Source organism: Chionomys nivalis, chromosome 4 (assembly GCF_950005125.1).
Source record: "Chionomys nivalis chromosome 4, mChiNiv1.1, whole genome shotgun sequence".
In the NCBI taxonomy this organism is placed as follows: Eukaryota; Metazoa; Chordata; class Mammalia; order Rodentia; family Cricetidae; genus Chionomys; species Chionomys nivalis.
Window position 1 is genome coordinate 43,647,661 of NC_080089.1, and position 20,445 is coordinate 43,668,105.

At 44.3% G+C, this 20,445-nt stretch overlaps 1 protein-coding gene across 4 annotated transcripts in view; it reads right to left on the bottom strand.

Moving 5' to 3' along the window:
• Kmt2a (lysine methyltransferase 2A) overlaps nt 1-20,445 on the bottom strand; it is an 85,013-nt gene that overhangs the window by 13,739 nt on the left and 50,829 nt on the right. For 3 of the 4 annotated variants that reach the window (XM_057768829.1, XM_057768830.1, XM_057768828.1), the window contains exons 15-29: nt 19,522-19,706; nt 18,048-18,221; nt 17,230-17,340; nt 16,705-16,778; nt 15,474-15,667; nt 15,147-15,253; nt 13,289-13,426; nt 11,266-11,424; nt 10,394-10,511; nt 10,207-10,285; nt 8,917-9,077; nt 8,360-8,542; nt 3,946-8,191; nt 3,401-3,481; nt 737-798 (exon numbers count right to left, since the gene is read on the bottom strand). In XM_057768829.1, the coding sequence (XP_057624812.1) occupies nt 737-798; nt 3,401-3,481; nt 3,946-8,191; nt 8,360-8,542; nt 8,917-9,077; nt 10,207-10,285; nt 10,394-10,511; nt 11,266-11,424; nt 13,289-13,426; nt 15,147-15,253; nt 15,474-15,667; nt 16,705-16,778; nt 17,230-17,340; nt 18,048-18,221; nt 19,522-19,706 (6,072 nt within the window). The remainder of the gene's footprint in view (nt 1-736; nt 799-3,400; nt 3,482-3,945; nt 8,192-8,359; nt 8,543-8,916; nt 9,078-10,206; nt 10,286-10,393; nt 10,512-11,265; nt 11,425-13,288; nt 13,427-15,146; nt 15,254-15,473; nt 15,668-16,704; nt 16,779-17,229; nt 17,341-18,047; nt 18,222-19,521; nt 19,707-20,445) is intronic. The other variant, XM_057768831.1, reaches the window with a different exon arrangement.

Here is a 20,445-nt window from a genome sequence, read left to right on the forward strand (position 1 = left end):
GGAAAGTCACTTTTTATTATTGTTTATTTACTTAATCTGTTTTTCTAAGACAAGAGCTCATCTCTGAGGTCCAGGCTTAGCCTGAGCCTCAGTATGTAGCCCAGATTGTTTTCAAACTCATGACAACCTTCCTGCCTCTGCTTCTGGTGTCAAGTGCTTGGGTTCTCTGTGCATACAATGCTAACTGCAAAGTGATCAAATGGCACTAGGCCAGGAAGTACTGTGAGGTGCACATGGTTTTAGGATCGAATACCAACTACCTAAGGGAGATGGTTCCAGTTTCCGGGAGTTTACCCTAAATTACCATCCAGATATGAGAAACAACCCAAGAGATAACCAAAGGTTATTGCAGCTACCCAAAATGTCACTGTCCTTAGAGCCAGTTTAACAAGAGGATCCACCTATGGCAGGTGATGACAGACCACGATCAAGGAAGCTGGGAGAAAGGGCTGAGTTTTACATCATCACTTAACTTCTTGGGACTTGGGTTGGTGTCTCTCCCATCTAGAATATCAGGAGATAATGCAGGTGATTCTTCCGTTTTTAGGCTGGGACTTATGATGTAGTACAGGCTGCCCTCAAGCCCACTCTGCAGCACAGGCTTGCCTTGAACTCAATTCTGTCTCAGCTTTTCAAGTGTTGGAGTTACAAGTGTGCGCCACCATGTGTGGCTAACGCACGTGATTTTTAAACAGACCCGAGTTCTCTATTAAAGCCTACTGACCAACCAACATACCTGCATTTTCTTGCTCACTTGCTGGATTGATTGCCTGAATTTCTGGAAGAGCAGCCACTGGTCTGAAAGAAAAATAAAACCAGACATGAGAGGCGAGGCCAGCTGGTTTTCAACTCGAAGATAAAACTGTCCACGATCTGCCATGTACTCTGTCAGCTATTTAAACAGTGGCTAAGAAAATGAGCATAAAGTGCTGGAAAATTCATTTATCAGTGCGTGAGGGTGGGGGAAGTATGTATGCCTGGATGTTGAAAAGCTCCTTCCACTGTGCGATCCAGAGATCAAACTTAGGTCAAATTTTAAAATTTTTCTTTGTGTGTAGTGTGTGTGCCGTGACTATATGGGTGCCCACAGAAGCTAGAGAGGCACTGGATGCAAACGAGGACGCTCTGTAAGAACAGAAAGTGCTTCGTCATCTCTCCAGCCCTAAAACCATGCTCAGAAGACTTCTTCCCAAATATTGGCAGTAAGCATCTGATTCCGAGATTGTTATAGTAATAAAAATGGAAAGACGTTCGTCAAGACAGTGTTGTATAATTCAAGTAAGTCAGCTGGCTTAACTAAAACCATGAATAGGCTGCAGGAGCCAGTACACCACCTATTTTCAGCTTTTCAAATGTAATAACTCCTGAAGTAGCCCAAGTGCATACTAATATGCATGAAGTTAGCTAGTTAATACTGTAGAGCACACACAGCACTGGAAGCAGCAGAGAAACAACTGGAACACAGCATGGATACATGTCAAAAACAAGTAAGTGGCCGGGCGGTGGTGGCGCATGCCTTTAATCCCAGCACTTGGGAGGCAGAGGCAGGCGGATCTCTGTGAGTTCGAGACCAGCCTGGTCTACAAGAGCTAGTTCCAGGACAGGCTCCAAAACCACAGAGAAACCCTGTCTCGAAAAACCAAAAAAAAACAATTAAGTGAAAAATACAAGAACAGTGAGTACAGCAGCATCCATTTAATATAAAAGTATGTACACATGCTTACGTAAGAGTACACACGCACACATATCTGCAGAATAAAACCAAACCATTAGGCTGGAGACATGGCTCAGTGGTTAATATATATCACTGGCTGCTTTTCCAAAGGATCCAAGTTCAATTCCCAGCAACCACATGGCAGCTCACAACTGTCTGTAACTCCAATTCCAGGGGATCTGACACCCTCATACAAACATACATATAGTCAAAATACCAATGTACATAAAATAAAAATAAATAAATTATAAAAAAATTTAAAAACATCCAAACACCAAACCATTACCAAATGGACTTCCAGGGAAGAGACTGAGGAGGAGTGAGCAGGACATACACGAGCCATCAGAAATCATTTAAATAACTTTAGCTTAGAGAAAGGCAAAAAGGGTAGTGGTAGATGGGCCAGCAAGATGGCTCAGAGAGTAAAATGACTTGCTGTGCAAGCCTGATCACCTGAGTTTGATCTTTAGAGTCTGTGTAAAGGCAGGAGGAGCGAAATGGTCGCATCAAGTTGTCCTCTGACCTCTACACATGTACTACACTAGTGCACGTACACACATACAGATAATAACTACAACTACACTAGTGCATGTACATACATACAGATAACTACAACCACACTAGTGCATGTACACACATACAGATAATAACTACAACCACACTAGTGCATGTACACACATACAGATAACTACAACCACACTAGTGCATGTACACACATACAGATAACTACAACCACACTAGTGCATGTACACACATACAGATAATAACTACAACCACACTAGTGCATGCACACACATACAGATAATAACTACAACCACACTAGTGCATGTACACACATACAGATAATAACTACAACCACAGCAGTGCATGTACACACATACAGATAATAACTACAACTACACTAGTGCATGTACACACATACAGATAACTACAACCACACTAGTGCATGTACACACATACAGATAATAACTACAACTACACTAGTGCATGTATGATGGAGGAAGGTCATTTGTCAATAAACAAACTGCCTTGGCCCATTTGAGAGGCCATCCCTTAGGTGGGTGGAGTAGACAGAATAGAATGCTGGGAGAAAGAAGCCGAGTCAGTGAGTTGCCATGATTCTCCCACTCCAGACAGACGCAGGTTAAGATCTTCCCTGGTAAGCCAGCTCGTGGTGCTACATAGAATATTAGAAATGGGCTAGATCAATATGTAAGAGCTAGCCAATAAGAGGCTGGAACTAATGGGCCAGGCAGTGTTTAAAAGAATACAGTTTCCGTGTAATTATTTTGGGGCATAAGCCATGCGGGCGGCCGGGTGCCGGGGACGCAGCCCCGCTGCTCCTATTACAACACATGTACACACATATAGATAACAACTACAAATCTAAGAAGATAAAAAATAGTCTACTTCATTTTTGTTTTACAAGCCTGTCTGCATTTAGTTTTATTAAAACAAAATAGGATCCTTTTTTGGGGGAGGGGGTGGAAGTCTTCTATGAGGCCTTGACTGGCTTCAAACTCATAGAGGTCTGCCTGCCTCAGCCTCCCAGCACTGGGATTACAGACACCCATACCATGTGATGCCTATCAAGAACTCTTCTGTCAACAAAACCAAACCCAGTGCAAATCAGCTCGAGGAAGCTTGTTTTACATGTGGTGGACACAAGAGAGATTTGCAGCTCACCCCACAGGCTGCCCACACTCCTTCTGTGAAGGCTGCTCCACACCAGCTGCATCCTGCTGCTCCCTGTCGGTTCTAGGCATCCTATAACAGAATTGGTTGTATTTTTTAAAGAAACCATCAGCAAATATGCACTGGACAGATAAAGTTCATAAGCCGGCAACAGGAACTAAGGTCACAAAGCTAGGAAAAGGCACAAGGACTGTCTAGGGAAAGGGAAGTCTCCTCCATACTTTATATGTTATACTTCCAACAACGAGGTTTTTAAGAAAGAGAGGGCTTCAGGAGAAGACTATCATTCTCTTGCATCCCCAGACCTCAGGGAAACAGAAACAGGAACAAAAAGCAGCACTGACTAAGATCAATGCAAAGGACAATCAAAGCCGTGGCTCTCAGTCAAACCATTCACAGAGGAGCTGGTTTCTGCTCTACCCATCACTACTAAAGGCCCAGATGAAGAAAGGAACTCCCCAGGACCAAGTAAGCAGCGTCACACCCAGAGCACAGAACCCCACAGCTGCAGCAGAATTAGCCTGCCTATCACTCACCGTGTGGCTGAGGGCTGGGGCACCGGCTTGGCTTCTTGGTCTGGAATGTGTGCTTCAGAACTGGACCGCAAATGGGAAACTTTGTGCTTCTTGCCATTCCCTTTGTCTAGGGGCAGCTGAATCCTTTTGACTTTTGGTTTTGGTTTAGTGGGACCTGGCACTGAGGAACTTGCTGACTGCTGTCCAGAGGATGGGGAGCTCCCCGGAGAGGTGGAGCTGGCTTGCTTAGCTGAGGGTAAAGCCTTGTTCTGCTCTAGCTTCACACCGTTAGGAGCGTCTGCTGTCTGGGTGAAGTTGGATGGCTGGGTCCCTGAAGCAGAGTCAGTATCCCGCTCCCGCTGTGAAGAGAGGATGCTGGTTTTGCCAGCTAGGAGCTGGTTCACTTGCTGCAGCTTATAGTGTTCTTCGGCCTCCCCAGAAGGGGATGCAGCTGTCATGCCCGTAGTCTGAGGTGAAGGGAGCACACAGATGCTAGATGCTGCTGTCATTGCAACAGCAGAAGGAGTCTGTGATGTTCCCAGTTGTGGGAACATTCCTGAACTTGGTGGTAAAGCCAGAGATTGGTCCTGAATGCCCAGGCTCTGCTGGCTGGCTTTGATTAGAAGATTGCTTATGGAGCCAATGTCTGGGGTCCCAAGCAACCTCTGGTTGGTTAAGGTGACATGTCCTGGAACGGATGTACTACTTGTAGGGGTTGTTGTAGTTTGCATGGATACCACATTCAAGACGGAGGAACCGGATGCCAAGGCAGACACGGGCCCAGATGTGAGGTGGCTAGTATCCTGGCTTATCGTTGATGTGCCCGCCACTGTGGCAGCGGTTCCGCCCACACTCTGTGGTGGTAACAGGGGTGCCTGTTCAAAATACATGATGCCAGATTTAGATCTTTTTATGATGTTGGGGACAGTTCGGTGAGAGGAAGTGTTAAGTGACCCCAAATCTAACAGATTGGGGTGGTTTGAAAGCTGGGAGGGGGTGAAGTTAATCAGTGTCATGTTAGAAACCACATCAGGAGGGGCAATGTTTGAAGGGGCACTAGAGGGAGCAAGCTTTTTATTCTTTCGAGTGTGTAGACGAGATATGGGTCTTTTCTTGAGTCCAGAGGATGGAGTGGCTACTGTGGTAGTGAGGTCTGTCCTCTGGTTGGCTTCTGAACCCAAGAGTTGGGGATCTGGAGGAGGCTGAACCCCAATAAGCAGGCCTGAAGGAGGACTGCTGATGTTGGGTGGGAAACTACTCTGAGCAGCCGCAGGGAAGGAATGCAAGTGCTGGTGATGAGGCATGGAGAGCAGTCCTTTGCTAGCAGGAGGGAACAGAGACTGAGAAGGTGGCAAGCTTGGATTTAGTCCTGCGGTTAGGGTGAGCCCACTTCCCATGGGCCCCAATACCGAAGTATTTGTCTCCATCACACTGGGCGCAGAACTAACAGGAGAGGTCAATTGGATTTTTTGGGTTACTCCATTTGGAAGAGTTTGGAGAACATAAAGTGGCTGCATGTTCTGGTTAACAACAATGAGTTTCTCAGTGGCTGGTTTCAGGTGGGGTGGAGTGGTCTGGACAGCTGCATTAGAGATCTGAGATGGGCCGGGGCTATCAGTAGAATTGGGCACATACTTCTGGTTCTGGATGGGAACAGTAGGGGAAACAGGTACCTGAAGGCCAGGGGTGCTACTGTTTCTAGTTAAATCCTGATTGTTGCCATGACCTTGTTCCACTGAACCACAGGGAGGGCTGGAGATGTGATCTGCATCCATGTGTCCTTGGATGAAATGATCAGGGGTCATGTGACCTTCAGGAGCAGGGTCTACTCCCGGACTCAGCAATGCTGGGTCACCGTCGGTAGAGGATACAGACTTTTCTGTCATAGTCACTCGCTTCTCCCCTGAATCTGAGATGACAGCCAATCTACTGGGATTCTGGCTGGGGACGGTAGGACTGCGGGTGGTCAGGACAGAGAGGTCAGACGGCAGCTCAAGAGGCAGCTCAAACTGCTCCTCTGCTGAGATGGAAGAGGAGACACTACTGTCCACAGGCTCTGTGGCCGGTAGCTGCTGAGAAAACACTTCAAAAAGACCCATGTCTTTTTCCCGATTACTGTCAAGACCCAGCCCTTCACCAAGAGTCAAGAGTTCAGAAGACGACGACTCTGGGCTCTCACCCAGAGCCTGCATGGATGGAGTGTTCTTTAGTACAAAGTCCATGATGTCTGAAGGCAGGATGTTCCCACAGTCATCACTGTTGTTATTGTCAGAGTCAGACTTGAGGAGCTCAGTGTTGTAGGTGTCCAGTAAGTTTTTGTCTGAGGGGGTGCTTGTGTGGACTCTGCGGCTTGAGTCTAAGGAGGTGAACTGAGCTTCCAGGGAGTCCTGGCCCTGGGCTTTCACTCTGGCTCCGGAGTGGCAGTTATCCAGCTTTGGCTCGTTTTTATGGCCAACAGCACTCTTAATGACATGCTGTTTGTCGCCAGCATCTTCAGGTCGATCAATCTTTAAGTTTTCTGTCCCATTTTCTTTACCGTTTCTTTTTGGAATCTGGCTGCCTTTCCTGGCTGTGGCAGTGACACTAGTATCACTCTCTGTCCCATCATCAACACCATCCAACTGTGAAATTTTTGGCAGATCACATTGTTCCTCCTCTCGAAATAAATTATGGGATGACAGCCGCTCCTCTCCACCAGAAGAAATCACCGTTCTGGTGAAGTTGTAATAGTATAAGTCGTCTTCATCGGAAGTGCTCAAGTCATCGGCCCCATCCACCTGTCCTTCCGCTGACCGCTTTCCTCGCTTTTTCCCAGTAGAAGTGCTGTAGAATGGAATGTCTTCTTCACCATAAGACCTCACTCCGTAGAGTGGGGTGAGCCCAAAGAACATATTAGACCTTGCACGGGCACTGCGGCGGGGGTACCGCCTCTTAAAAGAGCCATCCTCCTGAGGTTTGGGGCCATCTGGAATCATGAGGTTTCTGTCCTGTTCTGGAAGATTCTGATAGTTGTTACTTTGAGATTCTTGGGATGAGGTATTGTTGGGGCTTGGCTGAACACCTGGGCCAGCTCCTGGACTTCTGGAAGCGGAAACTGGCTCTGTTGGACATGCTGGTTCTATTTGTGCAGGGGAGCCAGGGCCACCTTCTTTTGGGGTACTTTTAGATTGATTCTCACTCTCCATTTTCAGAGGTGTCACTTTGACTGAGCACTTCCGGGGTGCCTGTAACTCCTTGGGAGACCCTTCTGCTTGTGTGGATTGACCTTTAGGGACTCCTGAAATAGGAAGAACTTTATCCCCAATCTTATCAGATGAAACATTATTACACAGCCGTTGCCCCAGAAACCCAGGAGTCAAGACCTCATCAACAAACCCTGGCTTCAGGTTTCCTTCCTCACCAGTCGTAATCTGACCAGGTTCCAAAGATGATTTACTGGAATGCTTCTCTTTGCAAGTCTCTTTAGAAGACTTTTTCCCTTTCTGTCTCCTGTCTCTAGAACTGGACCCTACATGTTCATGAAGAATGGATGGCCTGTGGCCCACACCAGAAAGCTTCAAGGTTTTGATTTCACCGTCTTCATTTGGAGAAGGCTTTGCTGACTGGGAAGAATCTGTGTGCTGGTCTCGATCATTCCTTTGCCCCCTCACGTGGAGTTGTGGATAGGAGAGAGTCTCTTTAGAAGAAAACGGCACTGAAGAGGGTTCAGCAAAAGGGCCAATTTTACTAATGCTTAATTCTCCTGCAGTGGTATTACGGACCTGTGGAACCAGCTTAGGAATTCCAGAGTAACCTGTGTTATGTGCAGCTCCATCTGAGCTCTTGGAACTCAGACATCTGTTTTTTTCTCCCTTTAATGAGGAGCCCTTGAGTGTCAAGTCTGAAGTACTAGAACGCTTTACTTCTGAGGATGAAGATCCATCTAAATGACTGGTTTTGGAGCCTCCAGGTACCACTGTCCTTTGTGTTCCTGAAGAGATGGGAGTGCTGTGTCCGAGATTAGAACTTGAATTCAATGACCCTACGACGCGATCAGTTGCTTTGGCACTTGACTCGGGATCTGTAGCAGTAGCAAGGGCGGAGACTGAGGAAACACTATTCCTGGAGCACATACTCCCAGTTCTCATCGGAGACATTATCCGGAGCTTGGACCGCAGGGGTGACAAGGAAGAAGTACTATGCCGCCTGGAGCCAATGCTCCGAAGACCAGAGGAGAGTAAAGGATCGCCTACTGTGACGATTTCGTGAGTGGTTGGGGTAGGATTTCCTGAACAAGGGAGAAAAAAGTAAGAAAGTGGATCAAGGACAGAACAAATGCGTTGTCACTAGTTCCAACCATGTGGACATACCTGTTTATAGGCAACCTTTGGTTGGTGAAAGTCCCAAAGGTAAATTACCTAGGAGAATGGTCAATTGGGTCAGGGACATCCTTTACCTGCAGAAGGCAACGGCCGGCAGCCAGGAGACCTCTGTGTAGGGGAGTAGCTGGGTGTTCGAATCCTAGGGACCTTTGAGATGACATGATAATAGCAGGAGCTCGAGGTCTGTGAATGAGGTCGGTCTGGTGACGGAGGACTCAGAATTGCAGCTGTACCTTGACTGTCCTTACATGAAGTTTCTGTGACAGGAAATAAAAACTTGCAACTGAAAGAGGGCAGTTCAAGTTCCCAACAGGTGAACTAATATCAAGCCCCTAGCTATGAGGGCGGCAAGCTGCAATGGTTGAGTGCTCAAGCTCGATGATCTGAGTCCAGTCCCTGGAACCCACAGTGGAGGGAGGGAACCAACTCCACAAGCTGTCTTCCAACCCCTTGAACATCCCATGGCACATGCCATACACAGGCACACACAGACTGGCACACACACAGTGCTCTTACATAAATGCCAAACTAGGAAAAAAGGTGGTGTTCTGAATTAAATTTTCCCCCATTTTCCAATCACAGTGCATAGTCAAAAAACTTGAATTCCAGTCCCACTTGGATTAAAACCAACCTATAAACGAGGATGGGCTATGGGCAATGGTCCTATTGTCGTCATGTTCCACTGTGCTATTGATGTCTGGCTCTACAACAGGTGGACGGCACTCCACAATCTTGCATGTGTACACACAGCGCTTGCGAGCATCTGTGGTGCTCCAGTACACCCGAGAACACCTGGCAAACACAAGGGGAAAACACAAATGGAGGACATTCCCAAATTCCTCCCCACCGTGGATTCTCTGGTCGCAATGCAGAGAACATAGCTTTATTTCTTAAGTTCTTCTTCCTCTTCTTCTTCTTCTTCTTTTTTTTTTTTTAAAAAAAAAGATTTATTTATTAGTATACAATGTTCTGCTGTCTGCATGTATGCCTGCAGGCCAGAAGAGGGCACCAAATCTCATTGCAGATGGTTGTGAATCACAACATGATTACTGGGAATTGAACAGCCATCTCTCCAGTCCCATTTCTCAGGTTCTTAATAGAGATTATTATCCCAGTATGATGGTGTTAAAACTTTGAGAAGTCCTTAATGTGTCTTAGGTTCTCAGGAAGGAAGTTGTATGACTTTTTTTTTTTTTTTTTTAAAGTACCAGAAATAGCAAAATATTCTCAGGCACTGAAAAAGAAAAACATTAATGCCTTCCATTGCACATAACTTAAGACCCTAAAAAATGTTAAACCTGAGGCACCTCCTTTGTCAGTAAGTTCAACAAAACAAAGGAAATACAACTGCTTCAACTCTGGGGACTGCTAATGGAGTCTTGTCTGTGCAAACATCTACTAGATAAACACAAGCACAGGCTGTGTTAAGAGAGCTGGAATGCAGAATTAGAAAATGTGTTGTAAAATCAGGTTCTGAAGAGGGAAGTGAACGTAGAACAGATTCCTTCGTTCCTTTCTTTTTTTTTTGAGATAGGATCTCCCCATGACCCTAACTGGCCTGGAACTCACAGAGATCCACCTGCCTCAGCTTCTCTTCCAAGTGCCTGTGTTAAAGGTGTACACAACACTGACTGGCCCTAGGAGGGGCATCTTGATCATTTACTGTCAGTTTGTCAAATAATTTAATCAACACAAAAGATTATAAGTTGCTTGCTTTGAGACAGGGTTTCAGTATGCAGCCTAGGCTAAATTCATGATCTTTCAGCTGAGCAGGGTAATGCATGAGGAAAGATCATGAGTTTTAAGACAGCCTGTGAGAACTGGTGGGTGGTGGGTTTAGCGAAGGCAGCTACCAAGTATACCTCCACATTTAATGACCCCATGCTTTCTGGGAGCCATGCTACTGGGCTACTGGACTTACTGGTATCCAATAGGAAAGAGCTTATCTTCACAGTCAGAGAGGTCATTCAAAATCCCCAAACAGTCGATCGTCATCGAACCTAACCAAGGAAAAAAGAAACCACGAAGAAAATTATTTTGTAACCAAGGACCACAAAATGCACAAATGATAAGCCAGTCTTCCCCATTAACGAAGGCCTGGATCATACCAATCATCATGTGGATGTTTTCTGGTTCCAAGCCATTGAGGAACTTCCTCCGCAAGCTGATTCCTTCAAAGTCCACAAACACTCTTCTAAAAACTTCAAATCCGTTCTCAGGAACCACCTTAAATGAAACCCAATGCTGCTGTTAATGAACTGTCTCTTTATGTGTTGTGTTCAGAGTTCCAACTCCTGGAAGCAAAGCAGAGAACCTATCTCCAAATCACCCTTCTTTTTACTACCACCCTCTGTATTTCTCATAAGAGATGATTTCCTTGGGATAGCCAAGAAAGGCAAAACTGAGTTGATCACCCTGTTGTTTTTCACTATTTCCCTCTTAAATGTATAGAGAATTCAGAAGGTGAGGAGGAATCTTCAACACTTATTGTTAAGCAAAAGTCAGAGCAGAAATGCTACAAACTACACAGTACCAACCATAAGGAACTCTGCAAGTGGAAACTGCCGTGGACGGTAAGTTAAAACAACTTGTCAGCAAACTGAACATTAGTAAAAGATCAATAGTTTTTAGGGGGGAAAAGTCAGAAAAACAGGCAGAATAATGGATTTGTAGGAAAATGAAAATATACAAACTACAATGGTGAATACACATTATAAGATATTTGTACAAACCCATACGGTGTACAACGTCAAGAATGAACCCTAACATAAATGATAACTGTGTGAAATGTGTACTGATATAGACCCATCAACTTTAACAAATACACCACTCTGGTGGGAGAGGCTATGGAAGTGTGAGGCGGGGCCAGGAAATCTCTTCCCTTTTCTAATTTTACTGTGAATGTGTAAGTCTGCTCTGAGATAATAAAGCCTGTTGTTAACAGCTACAACAGAAGCAACCAAACAGCTGAGCTTCTCACCTCGCCTTTGATCAAGTCCCGATGCCGCTGACAATACACTTTTTTATCATCCAGAAAGACACAGTTCTTGGCTCGGGAACACATGAAATGGTAGTTGCTGGTGCAGGATGTGAGACAGCAACCCACGGTGGCTCCTGGCTTTTGGCAGAATTCACATCTCTACAAGTCCAGAAAGAACAGTCCTATTTAGACAGGCAGGCATTTTAAGACGTTTGCCCCTTCTGAGCATCCTATGTACACTTTCTTGTTAGTCTGCTAAGCTACAGGGGAAACAATATGAACCACAACGTAATAACGAGGAAATTTAAACACTTAAATTGGATTTACACTTTGAACTGAAATAAGTTATTCCTAGAATGCATAGTGGGTTTATTAGACTTGAAACTACAAAGATCAATGTCAAAAAAATGCACTTGCAAGAAAGTTGTTACATCTCAAAGCAACTCAGTGTTTACTAAAATTTTACTAGTAAGAAACTAGTTGCCTTAGGGTTACTATCGCTATGATGAAACCTCATGACCAAAACAGCTTGGTGAAGAAAGGGTTTATTTCAGTCACAGTGCCATGTAACAGATCATCATCAAAAGCAGTGAGGGCAGGAGCTCAAACAGGGCAGGAACTGATACCAAGGCAATGGAGGGGTGCTGCTTACTAACTTACTCATCCTGCTTTTTCCTCCCTCCCTCCCTCCCTCCCTCCCTCCCTCCCTCCCTCCCTCCCTCCCTCCCTCCCTCCCTCCCTCCCTCCTTCCCTCTCTCCCTCCTGTTGTTGTTATTATTATTATTATTATTATTATTATTTTTTTTTTTGGTTTTTCGAGACAGGGTTTCTCTGTGGCTTTGGAGCCTGTCCTGGAACTAGCTCTTGTAGACCAGGCTGGTCTCGAACTCACAGAGATCCGCCTGCCTCTGCCTCCCAAGTGCTGGGATTAAAGGCGTGCGCCACCATCGCCCGGTCCTTTATTATTATTTTTGAGACAGGCTTTCTTTGTGTAGCCATTGCTGTCCTGGGACTTCTCTGTAAACCAGACTGGCCTCAAACTCAAGATATTTATCTGTCTCTACCTCCCAAGTGCTAGGATTAAAGGTGTGTACCACCACTGCCTAGCCCTCAGCTCGGCTTTCTTATAGAACCCTGGATCACCAGCCCAGGGATACCATCCGCAATGGGCTGGACCCTCCTCATCAATCACTAATTAGTGATTAACCTCAATAGATTCCCCCGTTTCAGATAACTCTAGCTGTGTCAAGCTGAGATAAAGCTAGCTAGCATAGTTCTGCAGTATTAGATGTCACTGCTAAACTACCTTATTCTATGATTCAAAGACTCCATTCTCTAAGCCCTCGTCACTTTTACTCTATTAGACAGTCTGTGTCCTCTTGTCTGTTCTTCCCACAACCCACACATTCGCCTTTCGTGTGTTATTTGTCTACCGGCTATGATCCTTCTGGTAACCTTTCATGATCAAACTCTAGCTTCTAAACGTGACTGCTCCCAGCTGCTTTGACAACTTCCCATCTTCCTTTGTCCTCACGCACATACATGGGTGTATCTTGTGGAACTTCAGAACACTGATTTAACTAGGCTTCTGAAATTGATGTTCCTCGTACATTTGAATGATACTCAAGTCAGATGAGGCTTTGTTTTTCTATTTCTTTTTAAAAGCTTTTGTTTTTGATGACTTATTTATTTTTATTTCATGTGGATTGGTGTTCTGCCTGCATATATGTCTGTGTGAGGGTGTCAGATGCCCTGGAACTGAAGCCACAGTTGTGAGCTGCCATGTGGGTGCTGGGAATTGAACACGGATCCCCTGGAAGAGCAGTCAGTGCACTTAACTGCTCAGCCATATCTCTGGGCCCTGTTTTTGTGTTTCTTTTGTTTCCTTTTTCAAAGGATCAGACCTACAACACACACCAGCACTTACTGGCAAGCTACTGACAACACTGTCAAGAACGAGGGAGGCTGTATTCGTGCCCAAAACACCGAGTCCACTTTATAAATGTACATACTAAGTTCTTACCAGCTGCTTGCCCCTGATCACAGCCATATGCACATTCTTTAGTGATCCATCATCATCTTCAAACACTTCTGCTGACCACAAAGCACAGTTCACATGTGTCCACTCATTTTGGCCGATGTAGAGCAGGCGGCCAGCATCCTAAAGAACATAATACCAAAGAAGTTCATATTAATTTTATCTCAGACAAGACACCTCAAGAAAGCAACTATAATTCTTTAGAGATTGAATCATAATCCAGTTTTCAATGTTTCTTCTATATTCTAATAATTTTTTTCATAAAATGAAAATATTTTGTAATTCCATTGAAAGCAGAAGATAAATATATAAAAGCTTTATATAAGTGTGCAAACTACTTAAAAAACGTATTTTAAATTCAATTCTCAGCTGGGTAGTGGTAGCGCATGCCTTTAGTCCCAGCACTCGGGAGTCAGAGACAGGCAGATCTCTTTGAGTCCGAGGCCAGCCTAGTCTACAAAGTGAGTTCTAGGACAGGCACCAAAGCTACAGATTAAAAAAAAAAAATCCAATTCTCTCAGACTGCACTAAAAACTTTTTTCCCGAAGTGCTTGTGGACTGAAGATTGAAGCAGGGCTTCATGCATGCAGACATTCTACTACTGACCCACATTCCCCCAAATGATACACTTTAACTTCTCAATGTAAAGACATTAAATACATGCATTATTTCATTTAATCCTTACAACCATGCTAGGTTAAGAATCATTTTCTTGGGGACTGGAGAGATGGCCCAACAGTTAAGAGCATTTTCTATTCTTACGGAGAATCCTGGTTTGACTCTAGTACCCACATGGCAGCTCACACACATCTGTAACTCTAGTTCCAGAGGATCTGATGCCCTCTCTCAGGCACTGCATGCACAGACATGCATGAAGAAAAGACATACATCTGTGTCCATACACATGAAATAAAAGTAAGAATTTAAAAAGACATGATCGTCTTCATTTTAAGGATGTAACTAAGGGTCATTGAGGTTAAGCTCTTGCCAAAGTTAGTAGGCAGGAAGGCACAGAATGAATTCAGGCAGTCTGTCAAAACTGGGGCTCTTGACCATTAAGTTACATTACATTAACCCAGGCTATATAATGTACAACTTCAGTTTGATTAAGACTTCAGGAAATATTTGAGGATTAGTTATCAATAAGTTCATTTAGGGTAAATCACCTTTTGAAGACTCAGCAGTTATTTAAAACTCTTTACCGCCAGGACTGAAGTTGGTTAAGAGCAGTTGTTGCGTTGCAAAGAACCTAGGTTCAGTTCCCAGCACCCACACAACGACTCTCAAGCATCTATAACTCTAGTTCCGAAGGATCCCACATCCTCTTCTAAACTCCACATGTGGTGTGCATACATACATGCAGGTAAGACTTTCATACACATCTAAAAACTATCTAAAATATAAAGACAAGTTATCTCTAAAGCTAAGCACAGTATTACTTGTCTATAGTCCTAGCTACTAAGGAGGCTGAGACAAGAGGATCAGAAATTCTTAGCCAGCCTGGACAACATGGTAAGACCCTGTCTCAAAATGGAAACAGAAACAAAAACAACTCTAGTTGTCATAAACTCACAAGTAAATACAGTTATCAAGTACTGACAAGGACAAAAGGTTTAGCCAGGAGTAGTGGTACACACCTTTAACCCTAGCACTTGGGAGACAGAGGCAGATGGATCTCTGTAAGCTTGAGGTCAGCCTGGTCTACAAAGCAGATGCCAGGATTGTTACACAGAGGAAGCCTGTCTTGAAACACACACACACACACACACACACACACTCACTCACACACACACACACACACGGTTCACGTTAGATTTTATTAACCAGGATCCCATGTACTTACATTAGCACTGTCATCACCATACATCAGACACAGTGCACACTGCCTGTTGTCATCTATGCCTGGGGGTGGATTCAGCTCTGGACTGTCTTCTCGACTTCTATCAGTACCTTAGAACCCCAAAGATATGCCGTTAAAATTAGTAATACTATGGTTCTTTACCGGAGACTTCAGCTTAAGTAATCTATAAAATAAACGTTTTTATAAGGTGTTTATAGTTGTGTTATCTGAAATTCCTTTCTGATATCCAGTACATTAAATTTAGATTCACGAAGCCAATCACTTGCATCTAGAAAGAGAAGGTAATGTCTACTCATTTTGATGACTTACTCAAGATCGGTGGTGTAGGAGGATGCAGAGGCGTGGGTGAGTCTGGTTCTCCAGGGCCTTTGGGTTTGGGAGCTGGAATGATTTTCTTCATTAGAGGAGGCTGCTCAGTGTGGCTGTTCTCCTCTCGCTCCTGCCACTGAGCATAATTATGGTCAAGTGAAGGTGGAAGCACTGCGTTGGGTAACATCCCACTGCTGGAAACAATCGATCGACAAGTATTTACTAAGGGCCTACGGCATGCCCAGCGCCATACAAAACAATCAACTCTTGGTATCAGCAGGTCTTGGACCCATATCTAAGCCCTACACAGAATTTAAGAACAATTCACAGAGTTTGAAAACCATCTAACAATACTCAACACTTTAAAATTTTAATTTTGTTTGGAACAGGGTCTCACAATCTAGTCCAGGCTGGCCTTGAATTCCTGATCCTCCTGCTTTAGTCTTCCAACTGCAGGGAGTGCGGGTGAATATGACCACACCCGTCTTAAATAACTATCTTAACATGTGACTTGTATGGCTGCAGATGGACCTCAGTGGTAGACTATTTGACTAGTATATATGAGGTTCACTACCTAGTACTGCAGTAGGGGAAAGACTGCATGCATAACTTTTGGTTAAATATCCAGAAACAATGACAATGCTACCCAAAATAAACAAATAAATACATAGGTTGTTGGAATAAAAATTAAAGGTTACATATTAAAAATCAAAAGCAAGGAAAGGCAGTTTGAATTAAGTAAACAGATTTTACACTAAGATCAATGACATGGTTCCAGAACATACTGTCCACATGCAATGTTACACTACGTCTTCTATAAGATAGACACAAATGTGAGGGAAAAAGCACCAGCCTACAACCAACACAAACATTTGTCATTTCCAAACTAGCACAGAAGACATCTCAGCTGCCTGTTTCTAGTATTAAAATAACCTAGAAACCCCCAGTCTGCAAACATGAGACACCTGGTTCTTGTCAGTCTCAGTCTACACGCGAGACGTCTGATCTACAAGTCGTCGGCCTCAGTCTACACGCAAGACGTCTGATCTACAAGTCGTCGGCCTCAGTCTACACACGAGACGTCTGATCTACAAGTCGTCGGCCTCAGTCTACACGCAAGACGTCTGATCTACAAGTCGTCGGCCTCAGTCTACACGCGAGATGTCTGATCTGTCGTCAGCCTCAGTCTACACGCGAGACGTCTGATCTGCCATCAGGTACTGTTACTCACTTGTTTGATACTTTATTTGGCTCCCAAAATCTGGACTTTTTGACACTGAACCATGGAAAAACCCGCTCCATTTGCTAAAACAAAACAAACAGAATTCAAATGAGAAGATCCATGTAGAAACCAAATAAAACCAACCCCAGACCAGTGTCTCAGTCTATCTGAGGATAATTTCAGGCCAAGGCAAAGATCATCCATGTTAGTAACCTTACCAGCTTCCCAATCTCCTCCCAAAGAATTAGAGAAAAAAACTAAACCCACCACATCGTAAAACAAATAACAGAAAAGAAGTATTCATAGGGCCATTACAGATAGTGAGCATCAACTAATGGTCAGGTGGTGGTGGCGCATGCCTTTACTATCAGTAATCAGGAGGCAGAGGCAGACAGATCTCTGTGAGTTTGAGGCCAGCCTGGTCTATAGAGTGAGTTCTAGGATAGCCAGGGCTACACAGAGAAATTCTGCCCAAACCAAACCAAACCAAAAGCAAATAAAAACAACCCCCCATGAACTATTAATCTCATTCACCCGGATAAAGAAAGACTTGACCATGCTGTTGGCTTTTTTAATTTCTGGCTGCCCTCCATCTGAATTAATGGCTGCTTGAATGATCTTCACAATATCATCACTGAACTCCAACTGCATACAAAAATAAAACATTAATTATTCACGAAACAGTACTGTGCTCTCAAAACCACTTCCTCCTCCCTCCATTGTCACCCAGCTCAGGAGCTCAACAGAAACCCCACAAAACATTTTACTACAGTGTAATTACTCTCTGAGGCCTTTAGGATTCAGTTCACAATTAACTTGAGACAATCAACAGATGTCAGGCTAATAAGGCAGGAATGCAAACAAATTGGCTCTGTCATGTAAGTGACCAAAACAGGCTCCTGGTTTTCTATATTTGTACTCAAATGAATAAGCAACTCAATAGCAAGTAAGAACGACACAGTGAATGAGTTCGCTCTATAAATTCTTAAAACATTAAGTTTATGGTACCGCTCTACAAATGAATAAAGAAGGTCCAACATTCAGATCTAAGCTTACAAAGGGAGACACATTAACTTCACATTAACATTTTCCTTAAGCAGTCTGGTGCTTCCTTATAACATAAAAATAATTTAACTCAGGAGAGTCAACTCAAATAATGATTTTAGGTATTACCACATCAGCACCCTTCTGAAACACACAGTTGAAATAACTCATTCTAGGAACCTGAAGCTACATAACACCTATATAATAACACAAATTATTCTGAAATTTACTTATACCCAGCTGTACTCCCAAAGAGTCAAGGAGACTGAAAGAAACACTTGAAACTTGGTCATATGCTTGAGACATACCACAGACACATAGTTGCCCTGGTCCATTTTCCTCTTGACTCCTTCCAGGTCTAGGGGCTGCTGCTCGTCCTGCTTGCTGACCTCAGTGAGAACCGGAGGATCCGGCCCTTCTGGGGAGCTTCGGGAAGGTATGCTCTCCTCTGTTTCAGGGTTTAAGTCTGGAGGCTTGGCAGCCTGTGGCAGTAAAGAGGTTTCTGTTATCATCTGTTATCAAACGTCAAGAACGAGGCATCTGTGCACATTCTATTAAAGTCAGGAAGATGGCACTAGAAACATAGAACATGAAAATAACCAGAGATTTCTTAACTAGAGTAATTTAAAGTGGTCCTATTTTCTAATGGCTTGTTTGGAAAACAGTAAGCACTGTGCTCAATAATTTGTAAAAAGGTCCAAACTGTCCAGTCCTTGGAGTATACCAGATAACCATTAATTTCCCTTCTCCAAAAATGGGACTTTAGGGGCTAGAGATGCTCAGAGGGTAATGGTGTGCCACCGGCCTGACAGCATGAGTTTAATCTCCAAGACCCAAAATGTAGAAAGAGAATTGAATTCTGCATACCACAGCATATGCACACATGTACACACACAAAATAAAACATGATAAAAATGATTCAAAAGCTGGGACTTTATACTGAAAGATTAAGCGGCACCTAGCTCTGTGCTCCGGTGATGCGCTCGCTCTCCCAGGGGGACTGCTTATGTTCTCAAAGACCACTTTGTAAATGAGAAATCCACAATGGGTTCTTACACTGCTTGCCAAAACTGCCTTCAGACTCAGGTCTCCTTAGCCCTGACTCTTCAGTCAGAATTAGCTTTTTCCAAGAAGCAGCTCAGATCAGGCTGCTCTTTTGTAGTCCTTTACTGAATCTCCATCAGTAATAGCAGATGAAGCCCAAAGTTCCGTTTTTGTCTTTTGAAATGGGGAATTACTTATTCAGTCCTGCCTATGTCTCCTAAGTGCTGGAGTTAGCATAACCTACCACACAGGACCAGACAGCTTAGAAGCGAGGCCTCTGAAGATGCACCCACTTCCTATTTCCTCTCCACCAAATGTCCTACTCTGGTTTTTTGTTTTGTTTTTAGATTTATTCATTTTATTTTATGAGTCCTTTGCCTACATGTACTATGTGAACTACATGTGTGTTTGGTGCCCAGGAAGGCTGGGAGAAGACAGTAGATTCCCTGGAACTGTTGTGAGCCACAATGTAAGCACTAGCAATCAAACCTGGGTCCCCTGCAAGAGCAGGATACATTCTTAACTGCTGAGCCATCCCTCCAACCACAAGGTCCTACTCTTAGTTCTAAAATCCCTAATGTTATGACCAAGAGAAGAAACTCTATAAAAAGTAAACGAAAAAAAAAAAAAGTAAACGAAGAATGAAGCAAAGCTAAGCAGAAAACAAACAGCCTTACTTCATTACTAGTTAAACCACCCAAGATCAAGTTCTCAGAACAGAAAGGCCCTCTGACCTACCTGGCGGTAGCGAAGCAAATGACTGGTAGTCCGAGAATTCAACAAGGCCGTGAGAACCTGCTTCAGGGACGCCTGCAGCTCCTTCTCCAGCGCCAGTCGCCACTCTGCAGGGTGCCGCTCAGTGCAGTTCACACAAGTGTAGGCCACACTTTCTGGCAGATTAGATAGAATCTCATACATCTCATCTAGGAAAACAAAACCGAACAATGAGGGGCCTCGAAGGGCGGGAGAGGGAGAAAAGCTAACTATTCCTCTGACCCACAGAGCAGCACGTTAGGATCTGAGCTAGGCTGGTCATCTCTTAGAGCCGTGGTTCTCAACCTTCCTAATGCTGTGACCCTTTAATACAGTTCTCATGGTGTGGTGACCCCCAATTATAAAGTTGTTTCGCTGTTACTTCATAACTGTAGTTTTGCTGCTGTTATGAGTCGTAATACAAATATCTGTGGTTTCTGATGATCTAAGGTGAACCCTGTGAAAGATTCGTTTGACTCCCAAAGGGGTTGAGACCCATAGGTTGAGAACCATTTTATCTTATATCCACATTCTGACCCCAAGAGAGGGTATTATTAAACACAAATCAAACCAAGAGGTTTGGGGAACCAATAGGGTTTGGTACCCAGAAATGTAAGTGCTTAAGAGAAACGCACAAATGAAACACTGCTCTGACAGTTCATCTTCACGACCAACGTGATAGGGCTCTGTGTGTCTGGGAGAGGTTCGGAGAGAAGTTTAACCGCGGGCCCCACCCTCAATGTAGGTGGTATGTAACCTAGGGCTAGGGCTTCTAAACGGAATGGAAGAGGAGAAGGCGAAAGCCAGCTGAGCACTAGCATCCCTTCTCCGCTCTCTGGCTGGTGTCACGGCGCCTTCCCGCCACGATGGACTGCAGCCCTCTAAACCACGAGCTAGAACGAAGCCTGT